The sequence below is a fragment of the Eleutherodactylus coqui genome, chromosome 4 (assembly GCF_035609145.1).
Source record: "Eleutherodactylus coqui strain aEleCoq1 chromosome 4, aEleCoq1.hap1, whole genome shotgun sequence".
NCBI lineage: Eukaryota > Metazoa > Chordata > Amphibia > Anura > Eleutherodactylidae > Eleutherodactylus > Eleutherodactylus coqui.
The window spans coordinates 265926084-265947512 of record NC_089840.1 but is presented as its reverse complement, the minus strand read 5'-3'; the positions used below and the strand labels follow the sequence as shown (position 1 = coordinate 265947512).

At 43.1% G+C, this 21429-nt stretch overlaps 1 protein-coding gene across 2 annotated transcripts in view; it reads left to right on the top strand.

The window, feature by feature from the left end:
- The window catches only part of PTPN6 (protein tyrosine phosphatase non-receptor type 6), a 45008-nt gene that overhangs the window by 7124 nt on the left and 16455 nt on the right, over positions 1 to 21429 (top strand). Inside the window, exons 1-3 of one of the 2 annotated variants that reach the window (XM_066601246.1) lie at positions 2982 to 3058; positions 3351 to 3473; positions 6478 to 6672. In XM_066601246.1, coding sequence (XP_066457343.1) covers positions 2997 to 3058; positions 3351 to 3473; positions 6478 to 6672 — 380 coding nt within the window. In that variant the 5' untranslated portion in view covers positions 2982 to 2996. Of the gene's footprint in view, positions 1 to 2981; positions 3059 to 3350; positions 3474 to 6477; positions 6673 to 21429 lie in introns of those variants that run through there. The other variant, XM_066601247.1, reaches the window with a different exon arrangement.

The following is a 21429-nucleotide window of genomic DNA, read 5'->3' as shown; positions in this document are numbered from 1 at the left end:
TGATTTACAGATTCTCGTATTTTGAAAAACTTGTCCCCATCAACACAAGAGGTAGGAACAGGATATGGATTAAGTTATTGTCAAGGTTAAGCAAATTTGGAACACATGTTCCAACAGGAATGTTGAGCCTGGGATTCCTACATTCTGGAAATTCACTGTTGGTCCAATTGACTTAGAGGAGGGTTGGAGAATGGAAGAGATGGAGTAGGGTGCGGAAAACACAGGGATATAAGGGGAAAGAAGTAAGAGAGAGAGAAGCAAGAGAGAAGAAGGGAAAACATAAATAAATAGATAAATAAAATTTAAAAAGGGGAGAGGTGTTAGCTGAAAACCAAGACAACCCCACCACCCCCTCATTATTGAGGGTGAGAGGGGTGTGTAAGCGAAAGTTCTATTCAAACACATTATTGGGGACCCATGTACATATCAGGAAGGTCATTGACCATATAGATTTTTGTATTCCTGTGAGTTTAGGAACTAAATCCAATAGTACCAAGTTTTGGTTAACTTTTGCTATGAGTCTTTAATGGATGCCGTGAGGTTCTCCATCTCCATCGTCTTGCGGATCATGTGGAACCACACGGAGATCGAGGGAGTGAGGCTTGTTGCCATAGCTTTGGGGTGCAAGCCTTCGCTGCCTCATTATACTTGAATGCTCAATTTAGTCGACATTTACTACACTTTGCTCTCCCATACACATAAATTTTCTGTTTGGTCAACAGTTACTTCTCCCGGTTACCCGTACACATGAATGCTAGGTTCAGCCAACAGCTACTTCTCCCAACTCCTCAATAAACATGTACAACCAATTTGGTTGACAGCTACTGCTCCTGACTCTCCCGTACACACAGATGCTCAGTTTAGTTGACAGCTCCTTCTTCCCACTCCCCATATACATGAATGCTTGATTTGTTCAACAGCTACTACTCCTGGCCCCACCATACTCTGAAGGTTTACTCTGTGTATGGCAGTCACTTCCATGTAATGCAGCCCCCATCTTGAAAGTGAGATTTTATTACTTTCAGTTTCACATCTACTCCATGATGTATCAGCACAGCATTAGCTAGAGGCTGTACCATTTTTGTCTACTGGGGGGACAATGTAATTGTCATTACCTTGTATATTCACCTAAGTTACAGCCCATAAGCATTCAGTCAGGATTGTAAAGCCCTGTTTACACATAACGAATATCATTCAGCTAATCGTTCAAATGAATGGAACTGAGTGATAATTGCTCAGTTTAAACACGAACCAACGACTGAACGACGAGCAAGAATCGTGAGGTCCTTGCTCATCATTTTGTTTAAGCCGGCATAAAATCATCATCGGCTTGGGCACTTATCGAGCCACCTAAACATTGAACGATCAGTACCCGAGGATGGCAAGATTCTCATTGGAATCGTGCAGTCTGAACGAGCTGCCCAAGTGTGAACGAGCTGGTGATGACATCATCAGGTCGCTCTGTTCGGCAAATGTAAAAGGGCCATTACTGTGTGACAGGAGCTGTGTGATCATCAGCAGTAGTTGTGACAGGAGTATCTGCGTCTCCCTGTAAGCAGTGTTTGTGGTAGGTGCATGTAACAGCATCACACATACTGAGAAATTGACTAGGAACTGAACACATAACCACAAGCAGATCTGAGCTGCTCAGAATTGATGATCACATGACCATCTGAGGAAAAAGAGGCTGGGAGTTTTGGACAAAAAAAATAGCTTACCAAAGTAACACTAACTCACATATGTAGCTATCCCCCAGTATATATATATATATATATATATATACATACACTGCGTTTTCCGAAAAATAAGACAGTATCTTATATTAATTTTTTGCCACAAAAGAGGCACAGTGTCTTTTTTTCTGGGATGGGGGTGTCTTATACTCACCTGGCCCACGGCGTCTGGGTCCCTCGCACTGGTCTCCGGTGCTGCGGCAGGTTGCAGTGTAATCTTTCTGGTGAAGGAGCTTTGAATACCCACCTCCACCAAGCGAGTGCTGTGATTGGTTCACGAGCGTCATTGCTCAGCCAATCAGAGCCGGAGCTCGATGAACCAATCGCAGCCATTCAGTGAAAAACTGGGTAGGGCTTATTTTCGGGGATTTTTAAAAATTCATTCACTATGTAGCTATCCCCCATTCACTATGTAGCTATATATATATTTAGGAGATAGCTACATAATGAATAAAAAAAATAGTAGAATGGCCCTTTAATTGTATACTGAATCCTGTTTTTTTATATACTATGTTTATATTCTGATTGTACACTATTTCTTTAATGTGATTAAGGGGGTTGCCTTTTTGCCTGAGCTATTGCCTGTCCAAAGATTTGCTTTATGTCAGGTCCTTTGACATAAGAGGACAGTCAGATGACAACCTCTATGGTAAAGTGTTGTGGGCATGCTCTATAACAGTGTTCCCCAACTCCAGTCCTCAGGGACCACCAACAGGTCATGTTTTCAGGATTTCCTCAGTATTGCACAGGTGATGTAATTATTGTCGGTGCCTCAGACATTGCCACAGGTGTTCTTACCATAGGAGATCCTGAAAACATGACCTGTTGGTGGTCCCTGAGGACTGGAGTTGGGGACCCCTGCTCTATAACATATGCCTAGATTACTGTGCAGTGAGAGGGAGGAGGGAGGTGAAGCTGAGCTGTCCCAATAGTGTGATATTGTATTATCTGCATAGAGCTTTATATTAAGAGGTATTTGTAGGCATATGTATAAAAGGAATGAAAATGTTTACTTTGTATAGTGGGAAAATGCGATAATTGCAGATGCTTATTGCATAACTGCTGGTGTGAGCTGTGCACATGTTTAGTTTGGTTAATGTGTCATGACCCCCACTGACAAAGGGTGAATGGTTGCGATCCCAGTCACGGTGGACTTCCTGAAGGTTTCTATAACTGGTCACCATGCTAGGTGGGGCATGTGTGTCTTGTAGGGCACGTCTCACCCTGGAGGGTGGTGCCTGTGTTTTGTACAAATGGCAGGGTATGGAACGCAAAGCGAGTTACATTGTTGCTGTGGTGGTGAAGGGAGCTAGCAAGTATAAAAGGTCTGTTCTTTACAAGGTTGGGTGAGTTGGGTGAGTTCTGAGTCGAGAGCCACAAGAGAAAGCAGAGGCTGCTGAGGAAGAGGTAGGGTGCGGCCTAAAGGTTTGAGCTGCAGAGCTGAGAGTGACCGGTTAGTCTGGACTGCCGAGCTGAGGAAGAAGGCACCAGTCCTCCCTGTTTTATGTTTTACTTTTATGTGCTTTTTTAAAACTTTTGAACCTTTTTCTTTATCCCCATTTTATGGGTTTATGTCTATTAGGCGATAATCTTCCAGTCTCATTCTTCATCTTCCAGGTGGTTTCATAGGGACGTAACCGGGTTGGAGGCCGAGGCACGTCTGAAATCCAGAGGAGTCCATGGCAGTTTTCTTGTACGTCCCAGCAGGAAGAAGCCTGAAGACTTTTCATTATCTGTCAGGTCAGTCCACCACACATCAGCTGTTATGATATTGAAGGTACCATATAGGAAGAGTCCAGAATGTGGAGTGCTTCCTTAGTACTCAGGATCAGCAGGTGTTGCAAAAGCTGGGCCCCTACTTTTACGATACATGTAGGTGACATATTATTGGGTAGCCCATTTGCCATAAAAAAGTATGGAATATAATTGAGGCATTTACATCCATTCAACAGCCCCCCAAAAAGTTGGTTGTGAGTCCAAGACCTTGTATCCAAATTGCTTGTGCTGCTCCTTCCTGACCTCATTGACCAGTGCCAATAACACTCATCGGTCAGAGCTACCCTGCCTATTATACTGGCTCAAAGTAGAACATTTCTCCATGGTATTACATGCACAAGAACATATATACCATAGAGGTAGCAAAGGTTTCTGCTATGTGGCCCCTGGAGAGAGGGGGCCCACTAGCTGCTGCAACGTTAGCAAACATTGAAGTGGAAAAGTACTCATAAAAATGTGGTGAGGGCACAAGCCCCATGTGTCCTAGTTGGTTAGGACTGTGATGGTGTCAGGTAGCTGCTGAAAGGGGCCTAATTTTTATCTTTGCTATAAGGGTCCCCATCTCCTATACATGTTATTGCCCATACACCCCACTGGTGCTACTAATTGGTCAAAGGTTCAGTGGGAGACAATGGGGAAATTTATTGAGACCAGACTTTCAAATGCTGGTCTTAATATGATCCGTGCCGGCGCACATGTCTTCATACATCAGGTGCATCTAGACATCTCTGCACATCCACAGAAATATACACCAGGTATGAACTAGAAGAGATTTCTGGCATAATTCAGGCCAGTTTCTGGTGTAAATTACACATATATGTGTCAGGACAGGATGATCACGCCCCTTTTAAAATAAAATTGGCGTAGATAGATAAAAGTTGCAACAGTTTTGCACAAGTGGGACTTGTGCCAAATTTTGAAACTTTTATACTTTCATTGCCATAAATATCCCCCTATAATTGTTATTTGCAGATGGATCTTGAGTGCTACTGTTTCTCCTTGTGGAGACTGACAAGATAGCATAGGGAGATTTGTAGGCAGTGCAATGCTTCCTGGGAAATAAGGTATGCAAATGAGAGATGGAAAAATGCCTCTGTAGCTCCACTTTCCAATACGTGACACTACAGAGGCATTTTTTTTATCTCCAGTTTGCATATCTCTCTTGCATGTACCATTGACTACATTTTGTCCCCTGATTGGCATTTCAAGGGGCATATAAATAAATGCACCCACTAAACTCATCTTATAAGGGGTCCTTTCTAGATGAAATGTATGGCATCAGGGGCCAACAAGAGGGATGGAGAAGTTAAAGTCAGATCCAGGTTCACATGATTGGTACAGATTTTATATTGGGACCTTGCCAGAAGCATCTTCTGTCTATTGCTCTCTGTTATCAGTTATTTCAGGCAGGGGAAGGGCTGAGTGTAGCATTCTTTGATAGGATGACTGACAGGAAGTCTAGAAACTGTCCGCCCCCATGATGTCACCTATCACCAGAGACAACTACATCTATAGCCGCTCCTCTGATTACGAGTTTGCGGTAAAAGGCGAATAAGTAGTGATATTTTGCTATTTTGCTGTCCCATTTTTTCCAATTTTGCAATTCTTTCATTCTGCTGTTCCCATCGGTCCGGGGGCGACGCTTCCTGCGCACAATGGGGAAGTGGGGCTTGTTTTTCACAATCTATATCTGTTACAGACTTCCTGCTTGGGTGAAACGAACCTTTTAAGATGTTTTCAGTCATAGCGTGATGATTTTGCAACAGTCCCGTTCCGTATGTCTGTGTGATGATGAGCTCAACAGGGGTCGAATTTCCTGTAGCGCTTTATGGCAAAGCAGCACAGAGTATTTCAGGAGACGCGTGTGAGGTAGGGGAACCGGTGATATCTGCATCCATTCATATGAGTGCATTGTCCGAGGAGACAGCGGGCGAGAGAGATAACCTTGTCATGGGACTCTACCATCTCCTCTCTAAGGGGACCTTGTTACCGACCGGGGGAGAACACCATTGTTACCTGAAGTCCAATTTGTCACTCGTGACGCCAACGTTCCGTCCTCTGCGGTGCATCTTTGGAGATGTAAATTCCAGAGAAAATAAAGTAGTCCGCACACAAAGTATACTTTTCTGAACAGGAACCGGCAACGTTCAGTTCTGCTCATTTGCTCAACAAGTATTAATGTTAACAGTCCAAACAGTTCTTACAATAGTGACGCAGGGAGGATTCACGGGGTATTTGGATCTCTACCGTCCCAGTTATCTGTAGGCATTAACTCTCCTGGTAACTCTCCTTCACTCTCCCCTGTCAGTCACTCACACTTCTCGCTTTTTAGCAGTTCCTTTCCCTTTCTCCGGACTCATGCGGTTTCCACGCGTTTCTCTCAGTCCGAGTACATTCACTTCTTTGGAGATGGTGGCTAAGGCTAGGTCCAGGCGGGAACAACGGACCACCTCTCTGACTCTTCCATGCTCCTCTCAATTCTCTTGACTTCTCACTCTGCACTCTCTCTCTAGCCTAGTTGTAGCTTTCTCCCCTTTCTCTCTCTCAGCGATTCTGCTTCTGGACTTCTCATTCAACCACGTAAATCCAACATACATCACATGGTCAACAACCAATCCACGAACAGACCAAACAATACAATTTGCAGACAGCACAGAACATACCAGACATTAACCCTTTCAGTCCTGCAGCCATCCAATGCACATAAACCTGATGCATTCCACAAACAAGACAGTGCACGAGACAAACATAGAACATTCTGGAGAGGACCCCATTAACTCCGGGCCACTACATGAGTACAGGGCGGTATATTATAAGGCCAGTCCTCATGAAAGAAAGCAAATCATAGAGGATGGAAAGAGCGCCCCCTCCCAGCGGTGCAGAGTATTTCAGGAGATTTGCTGATCTTGCATAGAAGACGATGGGTTGGGGTATCTCATGAATGTTTACCCTTTTTGCCCCCCTTCAGGTTGGAGGACTCGGTGACCCACATCCGGATACAGAACACGGGCGATTATTATGACTTGTACGGCGGAGAACAGTTTGCAACGTTGACGGAACTGGTGGAATATTACACGGGGCAACATGACTGCCTGCAGGACACCGATGGGATGATCATCCCCCTCAAGTACCCCCTGAACTGCTCCGACCCCACCAGCGAGCGGTGAGCCTCCACCGTGTTGTGTCACTGTCACCACGACGTCCTCTAACCAATATGGCGGGAGATATAACTCCTGTCACTAGGGTTCCTGGACTCCTGTACGGGCAAGTTGGGTGACTATTAGTTGTCACCCGACTTTCCTAAGAAACAGGCGAGTGGCAGAGGAAGCTGCAGAAACATGTGCTCTGCTGGCAGCGGCTTCTGTCTCCAGGAGATAATCTGTTGTTTACATCTCTGTATGTGCGCCATGTACGGGCGGGCAGGGGTGGCACCGCCAGGCGAGACACGTGGAGGAACTGCTAACAGGGAACAGAAGGAAAGATAATCTGAAGGGTGTGAACTTATCGGGTATTGTATCAGCTGCTGTAATAACATGCGGGTCAACTGTGAATGCATTAGATGTTCTGCAAGAGTATCACACAGCATGGGCTGAGATACACTAACAGATTATTACAAAGGAGGATCACTTAAAGGGGCTGTCTAGGATTAAAGGGGCTGTCCGGTTAGAAATTTAGTTTTTAAATTTAGAGCCAAATTGCTTAAAACAATAATAGAAACGGGTACTCGCCCTCCGCAGCCCAGCGATCCAGCACTGCAGCACCGCGATTTTCTGGAGTGAGTTGACAGCAGAAGTCAGGTGACCACTGCCAGCCAATCAGAGGCTGCAGCACCTCCATTCTATGTTTCTTTAAGTGATATTATTTAGGCAGCCATGACCTGCTTGATTTCTTATATAGCTATTATAAAGCACAGCATGCAGCAGATTGCAGCAGCACTGAATGATATATATTAGGACAGCTTCACAGGGATATCAGCACAACGCATTTGCGCCATGAATGAGGCACATATAGGTGCCTGTTCACCTGGATGCGGGACATCCACCGCCGTGATTTAAAAGGCTATTTAGCTTAATGAGGTCCACTTGTTTCCTTTTTTCACTGAATTGCGCAGCACATTGCAGATTTGCGCACTAAACGCGCATTTGTGCACCTCTGTTATTCTTCTATGGGGATCCTTGGTGCGCGAATGCACACAAAAATAGAACATGTCCTTTTTTTTGCCGAGCGAAATGCGCACACGAAAAAGGAAAATGAGAACGAACCTATTGAAATCAATGGGTTCTATTCTTTGTGTATTGCACAACAAATACACAAAAATACGTCCGTGTGAAGGAGCCCTCTTAGTGATTTGGTAGGTTTGTCAGGTAGGTGTTTGTATTTTTAATCCCTTTGCCTCTTAGTATTTTAATTTAGTTCAATACAAGTTAGATTTTAATGAGGGTCTTTAACCGGGGGGTTTCTTGCCCTTTGGGAAACTTTGGTGTTAATTATTGATAATAAGCTCGGGGTACACCCTGAGGAACTTTTTTTTAAACTGAATTCCAGGCATCATTGAGCCAAGGATGTGAGCGCTGATGCCAGGTGATTGGGCAGTGATGCTGCAGCCTCTCATTGGCAGGCAGCGGTCACCTGACGTCTGCTGTCAACCCACAGCGGGAGAGACTGCAGCGCTGGATCGCCGGGCTGAGGAGGGTAAGTATTCATTTGTTTTATCGTTTTCAGTGATTTGCCTCTCAATTTAAAAAGTGAATTTATAACTGCACAACCCCTTTAAGACATGCTTAGATACACGCAGTGAGTATCACTTAGGGCCATTCACACTGTTGTATTTTCTGTTGATTTTACCTTTGATTTGTATTGGTGTAGTCAGAAAAAAATAGCAGCGTGTCCTATTCTGATCCTTATTTATAGACCGGAATCACCCATTGAAGTTAATGGGATTGTGTAAAAAACGCAACAAATAAGCAGTTGCATGCGTACTCACAGCTTTTTCTTTTTGCGCATGTTGCTGGGAGACTGGGAAAAAAAAGGGACATCAATTGGGCCTGCTTGCGTTTTTTTTTTACATGAGTAAAAAACGTAGCAAAAAAACCTGCGCATTTATATCAAAAACACAAGAGACAAACACTTATGCAGTGAAACCCTTTACATCTTGCGTAAGGTGACTAAACGTCCCAATTTAGGCAGGACAGTCCCGCCGTCCACCGGGACCCCAGCACTGCAGCTTCCCGCCGGTAATCACTTGTGTGTGCATCCGGGATCTTCCTCCCCTGACCTCACCTCTTTAGTTCCGCAAGAGAAGAGGAGAAGGGAGGAGGTTCTGCTGCGGGTGCACACTCCCTCCCTCAGCAGCGCCGAGAAGAGGAGCAGCAGTGCTCTAAAGACCAGGAAGAGAGTAAATATATCGGTTTCATGGGGGCTCTACTACTACTGTGGGGGGTATAATGTTACTACTGCGATCGATATAAGGGATACTTTTTGTAATAGTGTCCCTTAGATCAGCCCTAGTAGTTATAGTATTAGCACTGAGGTCACTGTGGGGGTCACTATTGCTATTGAGTCCACTGTGGAGGACACTATTACTACTGAGGGCTACTGTGGGGGTCACTATTACTGCTGTGTGCACTGTGGGTGGGACACTATTACTACCGGGCCACTGTGGGGGTCACTTTTACTACTGAAGCCCCTCTGCATGTGGCAGCATAAATCAAGCTGACTTAGGGTATGTTTGCACATGGTGGAAATGCTGCGGAATGTCCTCAGCGGAAATTTCCACGGCATTTCTGCATCCAAAAAACTGTCAAAATCTGAACCATTGGTGCGGATTTTGACTGAAAATGAGTCGCGCAGCTGATTTCATACTATGCGGCACTCCCTTCACCTCCTTGGTAGGCTTCCCCTGCGGTAAGCGCTCCCTGGCTTCCATATCCCAGCGGGCCTGGTCAGGTGCAGCGCCTCTGATCAGGTGAGGCCACTACAGGCCGCTGGGAACCGGAAGTCGGGGAGCGCTGATAGCGGAAGGCCTACGGAGGAGGTGAGGGGAATGCCACATAGTATGATATCAGTTTTGGCTACGCAGCTAATTGCGGTCCACTGCCACAGCTGTGACAGCTGTGGCAGTGGATTCTTTATCCCTGCGGGGAGTCCCCTCATCACTGAACACTGTTACAGTGTTCAGTGATGAGGGGACCTTCCTGGAGCAGCTGCGCTTCTAAAGCACAGCTGCTCCACGGAACTGAGCATATGCACGGACCTTCAGTCACGCTCATTTTGCTCATCCGTGAAGCACAATTTTTTTGCGCGTATGCGCACAAAAGAACGCTCGTCTGACTGAGCACTTACTAGGTAAAAAAAAACACTGATATCGCGGCATTTTTAATGACCCAGAGAAAAAATAGACATTATTTACCCCGCACGGTGCACTCCATTAAAAAAAAAAAAACATGGGCGAAAAAAAGCTAATTTTGCGTTTTTGCTGTACAAAAAACGAAATAGAAAGTGATCAAAATGTTACATGGATCAACAAATGGTTATTATTATATTGGTTATTGTATATACGCTCGCGAAAACGTGACGTGATCGCGCTGTGAAGGGAACGCTATCACATGCTTTTGCGCACATAACAGCACTGTTTACTGTACTTTTTTGTGCTGCCGGGACTGTTCACATCCGCTCAATGATTTGAACTGCTGTGCAGCCTAATTATTCCCAGGTGTTCTTAATTAGCACTGCAAAATTGCGCAATTTAGTGCAGACGAGGTGCTCCTATAGTGCTTTGGGGGCACAAATGCGTACAAAAATAGAGCATGTTGCGTATATATTCGCGTTCTGGAAAATGAGTGCAAAATGAGTGTCTGTGGTTTGCATGAGCGAATACGTGCGCAAAAACGCTCATTAGCAGAAGCCCTAAAAGGCTACATAACCTAATGAAGTCCAGATGTGTTCTTCTCGCTGCGGTAATGTGCGCACAAAAAAAAGAAAACGTGAATGAACCCATTGGCATCGATGGGTTTTAGTTTCTACGTAGTATTGCACACGCAAATTAGCGAATTTTTAAAATTGGGCCGAGGTGATTTTTTTCCCGCCCGTGTGAGCTAGCAGTGCCTGCGCACATACGCTTAGTATTTGTGCAGGCATGGACACGAAAAGTAATCCTTCAATGCGCAAATACGTTGCGCAGGAGCGAGCATTTTTCCGCTTACGCTCATGTGCGGCCGCCCTTATACTTATTTTATTCATTCTTACTTTAATTAATTATTTTCTGGCACTTTTTTAAATTTAGCTCTTTTTCTGAAACTCTTCTTTTTTTAGTTCTATTTAACACTTTCAGATGTCACTCTGGTTTTTCGTGCGATACAGTAATGGTCAGCGACTCCAGTAGCGTGTAACCGCGCTCAGAGATGTGACTGGGTGTAATCATTGCTGGCATTGCCTTCTGTGATGGGTTCTGTCATGTGAGCACTTGTGTAATAATTGCTTTAGACTGGTGGGTACTTTTTGTGGGTGGGGCATTGGCCCTGGGTGCAGCGGCAGTAGTTACATACAAGTCCAAGGTAGTAAACTAAACATTGCCCTTAGGCCGGCTGTCCACAGGCGATGCGGTATCCTGCGGTGAAGCTCCACTGCGGGAGCCGCCGCCGAATCTCCGCCGGTCAGCCCTATCTAATAGATAGGCTGACCGCGGAGAGTCAGGGCCATTTGCAGCATGCTGCAAATGGCCCGCCGCAAGCGGAGAATCGCAATGATTCTCCGCTCGTGGACAGGTGCCGGTTCTTTCCATAGCAATGCTATGGGAAGCGTCTGCCGGTGTGATTCACTGGCGGTTTACCGCTGGTGAATAAACTACCGTGGGCAGGGGGCCTTAGGTACACCCCTGACTGTGCTCAATATGTACTATTGGTAACGAGTGAACTCCATCCATTGATTTTCTATCTTGTGTATAGCAGCCAATCAAAATGTTCCTTTCATGTCATGAACTATACAGATGGCAGAATCTGATTGGCTCTTGTGGTCAGCTCCACCTTCTGTATGTAGTACTGATGTATTCCGGTCTCTTCCGCTGCGCTGGTTCTGTGACGTCGGATGTGCAAATATTACATAACCTTGTTAGTCGCCGACTGCACCTCGGATAACGATTTCTTTTTATCCAGTGAAATATTAATGCCGTAGTAAAACTTTAACTGTCCCTAGTCTGCGGCCTTAGGTAGTGCTATCGAGTACGCTGCGGTCGTATCACATGATAGGATTAGATACATGGGATCAGAAAACAGTATCACACATGATAGACCTAGATACATGGGTTCAGGACAAAATATTAAACATGACAGGCTTAGATACACTTGAATTATAAACATATGATAGGTTTAGATACACAGGCTCAGTGGGCAATATCACACATGGTATGCTTAGATACATAGGCTCAGCAGAATGTATGACACGTGGTAAGCTTAGATACACAGGCTCAACAGACAGAATCACACATAAGAGACCTCAATAAATTGCTTCAGCAGAAAGTATCAAACACTTTATATACTTGAATAGTATCACACACGAGAGGTTTAGATACACAGGCTAAGCAGACAGTATCGCACATGGCTTAGGTACACAGGCTCAGCAAACAGTATTAGACAATGATTTGCTTAGATACACTGCTCAGTGGATAGTATCACACATGATAGGCTTAGATACACAGGTGATCAGCTGATATGATAGGCTTAGATACACAGGAGCAGCAGACAGTGGCACAGGCAATAGGCTTGGATATACAGAAATAGGAGGAAATATCATACATAATTGGCTTAGATACACATAACACACAATATCACACCCGATAGCCTCCTGATAGATTGTTCATTTGATGTATAGAAGCCTGCCATGTGTGATACTGACTCTCAGCAGACAGTATCACACCTGATAGGTTTAGATACAACTCTCAGCTTACAGTATCACACAGGATAGGCTCAGATACAACTCTCAGCAGACAGTATCACACATGATAGGTTTAGATACAACTCTCAGCAGACAGTATCACACAGGATAGGTTTAGATACAACTCTCAGCAGACAGTATCACACATGATAGGTTTAGATACAGCTCTCAGCAGACAGTATCACACATGATAGGTTTAGATACAACTCTCAGCAGACAGTATCACACAGGATAGGTTTAGATACAACTCTCAGCAGACAGTATCACACAGGATAGGTTTAGATACAACTCTCAGCAGACAGTATCACACATGATAGGTTTAGATACAACTCTCAGCAGACAGTATCACACATGATAGGTTTAGATACAGCTCTCAGCAGACAGTATCACACATGATAGGCTTAGATACAACTCTCAGCAGACAGTATCACACAGGATGGGGTTAGATACAACTCTCAGCAGACAGTATCACACATGATAGGTTTAGATACTGTTTAGCTGTTGGGTGTCTTATCATGTGGCATCGGGGTCTCTGAGTCCCCCCGTAAGTGGGAGGCATATCCCCGTAGAAGTATGAAACGGGAATCCCCCCTTTAGCATCCCTAATCTCAGCTGAGCACCTCCATCAGATCCTCCGTCTGAGACGTGATGCTATTTCGGGGACAGGATGAGGTCGGCCTCACATTACCGCTCCCGTCTCATGAAATAAGGATGTGGTGTCAGTAAATATAGAGCATATATGGCTTATTATAGTAACCTGCAGTGGTATCTGCTGCCAGGGCCACAACTGGACGGCGGTGGTGGGGTTATATAGGAGACTGCCGCTAAGTTCACCTAGAAGGTTCTATACAGCCGTCATATCTGTTCCTGGGAAAGCTGGGTGCCACCAATACGGCTGCCACCGGATTGAGTCCGGTATTGCCGCTCAGCTCCCATTCACTTCAATGGAGCTGTACTGCAATACCACATACAACCTTATGCACAAGGGTGGCACCGTGTTTGGAAGAAAGCAGCAATATTTTTCTAACCCCCGGACAACCCCTTCAACAGGGGGAGCCACATTTCTTGCCCAAAGTGAATGTTTCTGGCTTCTGTAAGACCCAGAATGTACATGCAGCACATGGACAACCAACTGATTACAATGAGGGCTGTGTAATACTTTATTTACCCTGTGGGGGCACTGTAGGGAAATTGAACCCTTGCTGCCAGGTTTCCCCACAGATCACAACTGATCGCTGGGCATCCTAGTAGAGGGACACTTTAAATTGCCCAAAATGGAGAACTTCTTCAAACTCAGAGGAGGATTGCTTAGACTGAAACACTGTAACACGCACCCTGCTGTGAGAAGTATTTGGTAGGCAGGTCTTTGATGTATTCCCTTGGACCATGCACTCCTACCAATACTATAAGGAGACGAGCCTGCTGCTATAAATTAACATAAAAATTTTTATGTACTGTACTTTGCTTTATTCACCTTGTACGGCTTTTAAGCTGCACCATATTTTATACTCCAGTCACAACCAAAGCTGCATTCACACTTCACCCAGTTGTCCTTGGAAACAGATTACGCTTTAATTAAATGTGAAGTAATTGAATAACTATTATCTACCTACTGCACTACTGTCTGGTAACAGCCACAGAATTCTGAATGCAGCTCTGGATGTGACTGGAGAACTCAAAATCAGTGCAAGATATAAAGTGAAGTATTTGCAAAGTTACTCAATAGTTTCTATAGATCGGACCTGAGAGACTAGGACGCTGCCCTAACTGGACATTGTCGATAACCACAAACTGCGACAACAACCAACGGTTGTACACTGGTGGGCAAACTGACTAGCGTCGACCGGCGCTCGTACAAACACCACAAAAGGAAATGACAGCAACGTATTCAGGATGTTCTCTGCTGTAAACGGCTACTATGTAATCTACACTAACACACTGTGACGCCTCACCAGCTCCGCTGCCCGACAGCCTTCACATTACTTGTCCCAATACTCAGAATCTAGCAAATCTGGTGTAACGGAAATGTAAAGTAGTTCCTCATGGCAACCAATCAGGATCCATTTGGCATTCCTAGAGGACGTTTTGAAAGTGCAATGAGTAATCTGATTGGTTGCCGGGCACAACTGCACTACTTTTCCTTTGTTGGACTTTACACTGGCCAAGAAGCTAAATCTCCATCGTGCCAAATGTATTTGGGCTGTTACTTCATAGCAAAGCATGCAACATAAATGTCCTGCCGAATGCGAATCACCATGACAGCGCCAGTGCAGTCAGTTAGTAGCAGCTGTCAGGAAGGGCAAGATGGCAGCCGGGATCATTGCGGTATAATGATACGTAAATTATCTTGTTAACCTACTAAATGTAAAAGCCCAATACCACGACAGGATTATTGTGCAGTGTGAACGCCTGCAGTGGAAGCGAGATCAATGATGGATCGCCGGTCGGATCTTTCATGCTATAAAAACTATTGTAGGTCTGCTGCTGCATCGGCCCAAGCAGTCCTTCATCTATGAATGACGGCCTGTTTACTGTGAATGGAGTGGGCCGGAACAATCCGCGGCCGCTCCACCTCTAATATCTATCTCATCTTTCTCATATCCATCCATTCTATCTCATATCTATCTATATATCTATCTATCATCTATCTCATATCTATCCATCTATCTCTCTCTCTCTCTCATATCTATCTATATATCTATCTATCATCTATCTCATATCTATCTATCTATCTATCTCATAGATAGACAAGATATGATAGATAGATATGAGATAGATAGATAAATATGAGAGAGATTAGATAGATAGATAGATAGATAGATAGATAGATAGATAGATAGATAGATAAATAGACAGATATGAGAGAGATGAGATAAATAAATAGATAGAATGGTTGGATGGATATGGGAGAGATGAGATAGATATTAGATAGATAGAATATATCTATATCTAATCTCTCTCATATCTATCTATCTATCTATCTATCTATCTATCTATCTATCATCTATCTCATATCTATCTATCTCATATTTATCTTATATCTATATCATATCTAGACAAGATATGATAGATAGATATGAGATAGATAGATAAATATGAGAGAGATTAGATAGATAGATAAATAGATAGATAGATAGATAGATAAATAGACAGATATGAGAGAGATGAGATAAATAAATAGATAGAATGGTTGGATGGATATGGGAGAGATGAGATAGATATTAGATAGATAGAATATATCTATATCTAATCTCTCTCATATCTATCTATCTATCTATCTATCTATCTATCTCCTATTTATCTATCTATCTAATATCCATCCTATCTATTTATCTATCTATCTCATATATATCTATCCATCTATCTCATATCTATCTATCATATCTTGTCTATTTATCTATCAGGTAGATAGATAGATATGAGATAGATAGATATGAGATAGATGGATATGAGAGAGATAAATAGATATGAGAGAGATTAGATAGATATTAGATAGATAGAATATATCTATCTATCTAATCTATCTCATATCTATCTATCTATCTATCTATCTATCTATCTCCTATCTATCTATCTATCTATCTATCTATCTCATATCTATCTATCTCATATCTATCTATCTATCTCCTATCTATCTCATATCTATCTAATCTATCTCATATCTATCTATCTATCTATCTATCTATCTATCTCATATCTATCTATTAGAGATGAGCGAACGTACTCGGTAAAGCACTACTCGTCCGAGTAATGTGCTTTATCCGAGTACCTCCCCGCTTGTCCTGAAAGATTCGGGGAGCGCCGCGGAGCGGGGAGCTGCAGGGGAGAGCGGGGAGGAACGGAGGGGAGATCTCTCTCTCCTTCTCTCCCGCCCGCTCTCCCCTGCTCCCCGACGCAACTCACCTGTCAGCAGCGGCGCTCCCCGAATCTTTCAGGACGAGCGGGGAGGTACTCGGATAAAACACATTACTCGGACGAGTAGTGCTTTACCGAGTACGTTCGCTCATCTCTACTATCTATCTAATCTATCTCATATCTATCTATCTATCTCATATCTATCTATCTATCTATCTATCTAATCTATCTCATATCTATCTATCTATCTATCTATCTATCTATCTATCTATCTAATCTATCTCATATCTATCTATCTATCTATCTATCTATCTATCTATCTATCTATCTCATATCTATCTATCTATCTATCTATCTCCTATCTATCTATCTATCTCATATCTATCTATCTATCTATCTCATATCTATCTATCTATCTATCTCATATCTATCTATCTATCTCATATCTATCTATCTATCTCCTATCTATCTCATATCTATCTATCTCCTATCTATCTATCTATCTATCTATCTCATATCTATCTATCTCATATCTATCTATCTAATATCTATCTATCTCATATCTCTCTATCTCATATCTATCTATCTATCTATCTATCTCATATCTATCTATCTCATATCTATCTATCTAATATCTATCTATCTCATATCTCTCTATCTCATATCTCTCTCTCTATCTATCTATCTATCTCATATCTATCTCATATCTATCTATCTAATATCTATCTATCTCATATCTCTCTATCTCATATCTCTCTCTCTATCTATCTATCTATCTCCTATCTATCTCATATCTATCTATCTCCTATCTATCTATCTATCTATCTATCTATCTATCTCATATCTATCTATCTCATATCTATCTATCTAATATCTATCTATCTCATATCTCTCTATCTCATATCTATCTATCTATCTATCTATCTCATATCTATCTATCTCATATCTATCTATCTAATATCTATCTATCTCATATCTCTCTATCTCATATCTCTCTCTCTATCTATCTATCTATCTCATATCTATCTCATATCTCTCTATCTACCTCCTATCTATCTATCTATCTATCTATCTATCTATCTATCTATCTATCTATCTACCTCATATCTATCTATCTCATATCTATCTATCTCTTTGGCAGTTTTACACTTCTGTCTTTGTTCTCAGTTTCCCCCTTCTTCTTTCCTCCCCGGCTCTCCACCCATACTGTGCAGCGTTATGTCCTTCTGAGCTTCCTTCTTGCGGTTGGAAAATTCTCTGCTGTTTTGAAATAATCTGTCACTGAATTTTCCATCATGTGACTTCTGACAACTCAACCACACAATCCTCTTGTGCAAAATGCAAACCAGCGCTGTGTGTCAGCCCGACAGGTGCCGGCGTGCAGGGTGTTCTTGTAGCCTCCGCAGGTGCGCTGTGGATATGATGTCCGGCACCCAACAATCTCTCCAGAGATCCCCCGCCTTCCCTGCAGCACAATGTGGAGCTCCATGTAATATCTAATGCTCAGCAGCTTGGCAAACACTCTGCCGCCGGCCCATGGCACACAAACGGATTGCTCATGCAATCCGCAGTGAATAGAACCCATGGCTTTCAATGAATTTGCTCACGTCTGTATTTTGCGCACACATTTCGGTTGCGCAAAAAAATATGCAGTGTGCTCTATTTTCCAGTGCAGGGAAAGTGCAGAGGTTGAACTAATCACACTAATTGCCGACTTTAATGAACGGGAGCGTGGTTGTGCATTTATTTGCGCGCACAAATGTGCTTGATTTTCGGCTATTTTTTTTTTTTAGGTTTTTTCATTTTAGTACAATAAAAACCTTCATTTAGGTAATTGTTCTTTTTACATCGCGGCATCCAGTCTTGTATCTTCTCTATTTTTCCATGAACGAAGCTCCGTGAGGGCTTATTTTTTACGTGATAACCTTATGCTTTTATTAGTACCATTTTGGGCTACATGCAGCTTTTTTGATCACTTTTATTGTGTTTTTTGGGTGGCAAAATGAACTAAATGTGCATCTAACCTCAGTTTTTTAAATATTTTTCGCCGTGCAGGATAAATAGTATGCACAATATATTGTACGGTTTGTTACAGATACAATACTACCAAATATGTGGGATTTTTAAAATTACATTTTTTTTTATAGAAATATGAAAGTGCGCAACAAAGTTTTGTCTCTTTCTACACTATATTTATATCTATTTTTTTACACTTTTTTTTTACATTTTTATGTCCCTATAGGGGACTTGAACCATAAAAGCTCTGATCGCTATGATTATCACTTACAATAGCGATCATAGGCCATGGCAGGCCGGGGCACTAGTGTATGGCAACCCATCGACCCTCCGCGCTCCCTCTGTGAACCCTTTACATGCTCGATGTATATTAATCGCGACATGTAAGGAGTTGATAGTGGGGATGGCTGTTCTCAGCTAGCTCCCACTACGGGATGGTATGGGCTCACTTCTTAGCCCATTCCATCCGCAGAATGTAAATTTACATCCTGTTGAGTTAAATACCTCCCAGTCAGGAGGTAAACTTACGTCCTGTAGGGGTTAAAAGGAATTTGTCAGCTTGACCATTCTTTACAAACTGCAGGCATCGGCCTATAGAGCAGGAGGAGCTGAGTAGACTCATATATAGTTTTATGGGGAAATATTCAGTATAATTTGGGTTTTATTCATTTATATCCCTGATCATTCGGAGCTGAACAGTCCAATGGGCGGAGCTATGAGTGATCATATAGCTGTCAATCACAGATAGCTCCGCCCATTGGACTCTTCAGCTCCGAATGATCAGAGATATAAATGAATAAAACCCAAGTTATACTGAAGCTATACATCCATCTCCTCAGCTCCCCCGGCTCTATAGCATGATGCCTGCAGTTTGGACAGCGTATTCGAGCGGACAGATTCACTTTTAGTCTGCAACAAGTCCAGATGATGGGAAATTCAGTTTTACTGAAATCTCTTGATGTATTTATTGTGCAATGTTGTGACCGCCAAACCACAACTTATATATGAAAAGAATGTGCTTGCGAGGACAGTGCTGACGAATTGGAGAACTACAATGAATACTTACCGCAGGAGCGCCATTTTTGTTCTGGACAGGAGCTTCCCTTCAAATAAATGCAGTAGTAATTCTACAATCTCCGTGTCGGGTAGTGGCTCGGTCACACGGGCGTATGTCACACGTAATACACGGTGCTAAAAACCATTGATCTCTATTCGGCTCGAAGCTGGCGAAGATTTTTCACGAAGATGCCATCTGATGAAGTTATAATAAATCTGGCCACACCCCCAACCAAGGCTTTCTCCACTTTTTTAGAAACGTGTTGGTTCTTGTACTGATTCCAGTTGTTTCATATCTTCTACTCCAGTCACATCCAAAGCTGCTTTTAAAATTCAGCCGGTTTCCTTGGAAACAAATAATAGATTAGTTCCATCCCTCAGCAATAACTGCGAATCCCTCATTTGCACTCCCATAATGCATTGCTTTTATGATAACAGGGATCCCAACAGAGCTTTGAAGTTAAATGGGTTTTCCAAGTTTTTGATTTTATATAGTTACGGGCTTCACATGCCCAAAAGTATAAAACATCAATACACTCCCTGTGTGCGGCGGTCCGGGGCCACGGCATCTGACTGGTGACATCCCGTACAGCTGTCTTGTGGAATTCTAATATAGAAGACCCCGGCAGGAACCTGTCCAGCCTCCTATTGGCTGTTGCTGTCACATGGGTAAACAACCTAAATGACCGCTAAAGTACTTGAAAATAGAAGACTGGAGCGCGGCGAGGGAACACCACGCAGGAAATCTCATGGTTTGGCTCCACCGAAAAACTGCAAGATTTCTGCGGGAGAGCAGCAGTTTAAAAAAACGCGGGTTTTGGAGCGGTTCGGCAGCCAGCATTCAGCTGTGGCATTCTCACCCCATAGAGAGGAGTGAGGCCGCACCGGAAAAAAAAAGAATTGACATGCCGCAGAATTGAATTCCGCACCACATGTTCGTTTCCGCCCGGCTTTGCCATAACAGATTGGCCAGACCGTGTGGACGTGATTTCTGCAAAATCTCTTCCACATGGCTGGCTAATTCCGGAATTAGGAGCCGCGGGCGGAATCTTCGCACAGAGATTCCGTGGTAATTCCGTAGGATGTGAACTCTTGTTATTTGAATTTTTTGGGTAATTTGGTCTTCAAAAGTCGAGTTTTCCATTAAGGGTCCTTTCACACATGGTGGAAAATTCCGCCTCAGAAAGAACCCCTTTGAAATCAGCATGTCTTATGTCCGGATTTTGACGAGAATTTGCTGCGGAATTATTACAAATTAGCTAAAGACGAAATCGCAGCAATTCTGTGACAAATCTGCGACAAAATCTGCATGTAATACATGCAGATTCTAATGCGGACTTCTCAGTGGCAGAATTTTGCACGTGAAAGGACCACGCTGATCTTTTTTCTTTACTTTGGTTGCAGCAGTCACGTGGACAGACGTGATGCCACTACCACAAACTCTGGCCTCAGTGGTGGTGCCTAGATGTTTGGTCCGAGACTACCGAGGTCGGCAAAACTGACAGTGCAGACCATTTCCATCTGATCACTGTTTGTGAGATATTCTTGATACTTTGTGCTCGTGGTTAATAGATTTACTTTCCCACAATGTTTTATGTTTCCTACTTATCAAGTGGTTTATGGTGACGCTTGTTCTCTGGTAGCAGCCCAATCCGCATTCAGAGTTTATTTCAAACACATTTCTGTTTGTTCTCCTGGGGTGTGATAACTGTATGACCACTTGACGTCCGCTCCTGTCATAATTAGCCGTTCATTTGTGTTTTAACAGTTGTAGAATCAGCTAAAGGTATTTTTACTCTACTTTGCATTTGGCTTATCAGGATGTATAGACTCTCTGTACTAGTTTTCCACTGGTCTCTCTTTATGCTTCAATGGAGCACCATCTAGTGGTCAACAGGAGTAAGACTAAATTGGTTTTGAGGAATATTGGTAAATGGAAGATTCAATTGCAAGTCAATCATTCCTGGATCGTTGTAAGGGATACTGCAAAAATGGAAGAGCCAAGTTTCTTTAATATGGCATCAAAGGAACAGCTGCTGCATTATCACAGATTCTGGATTTTCCG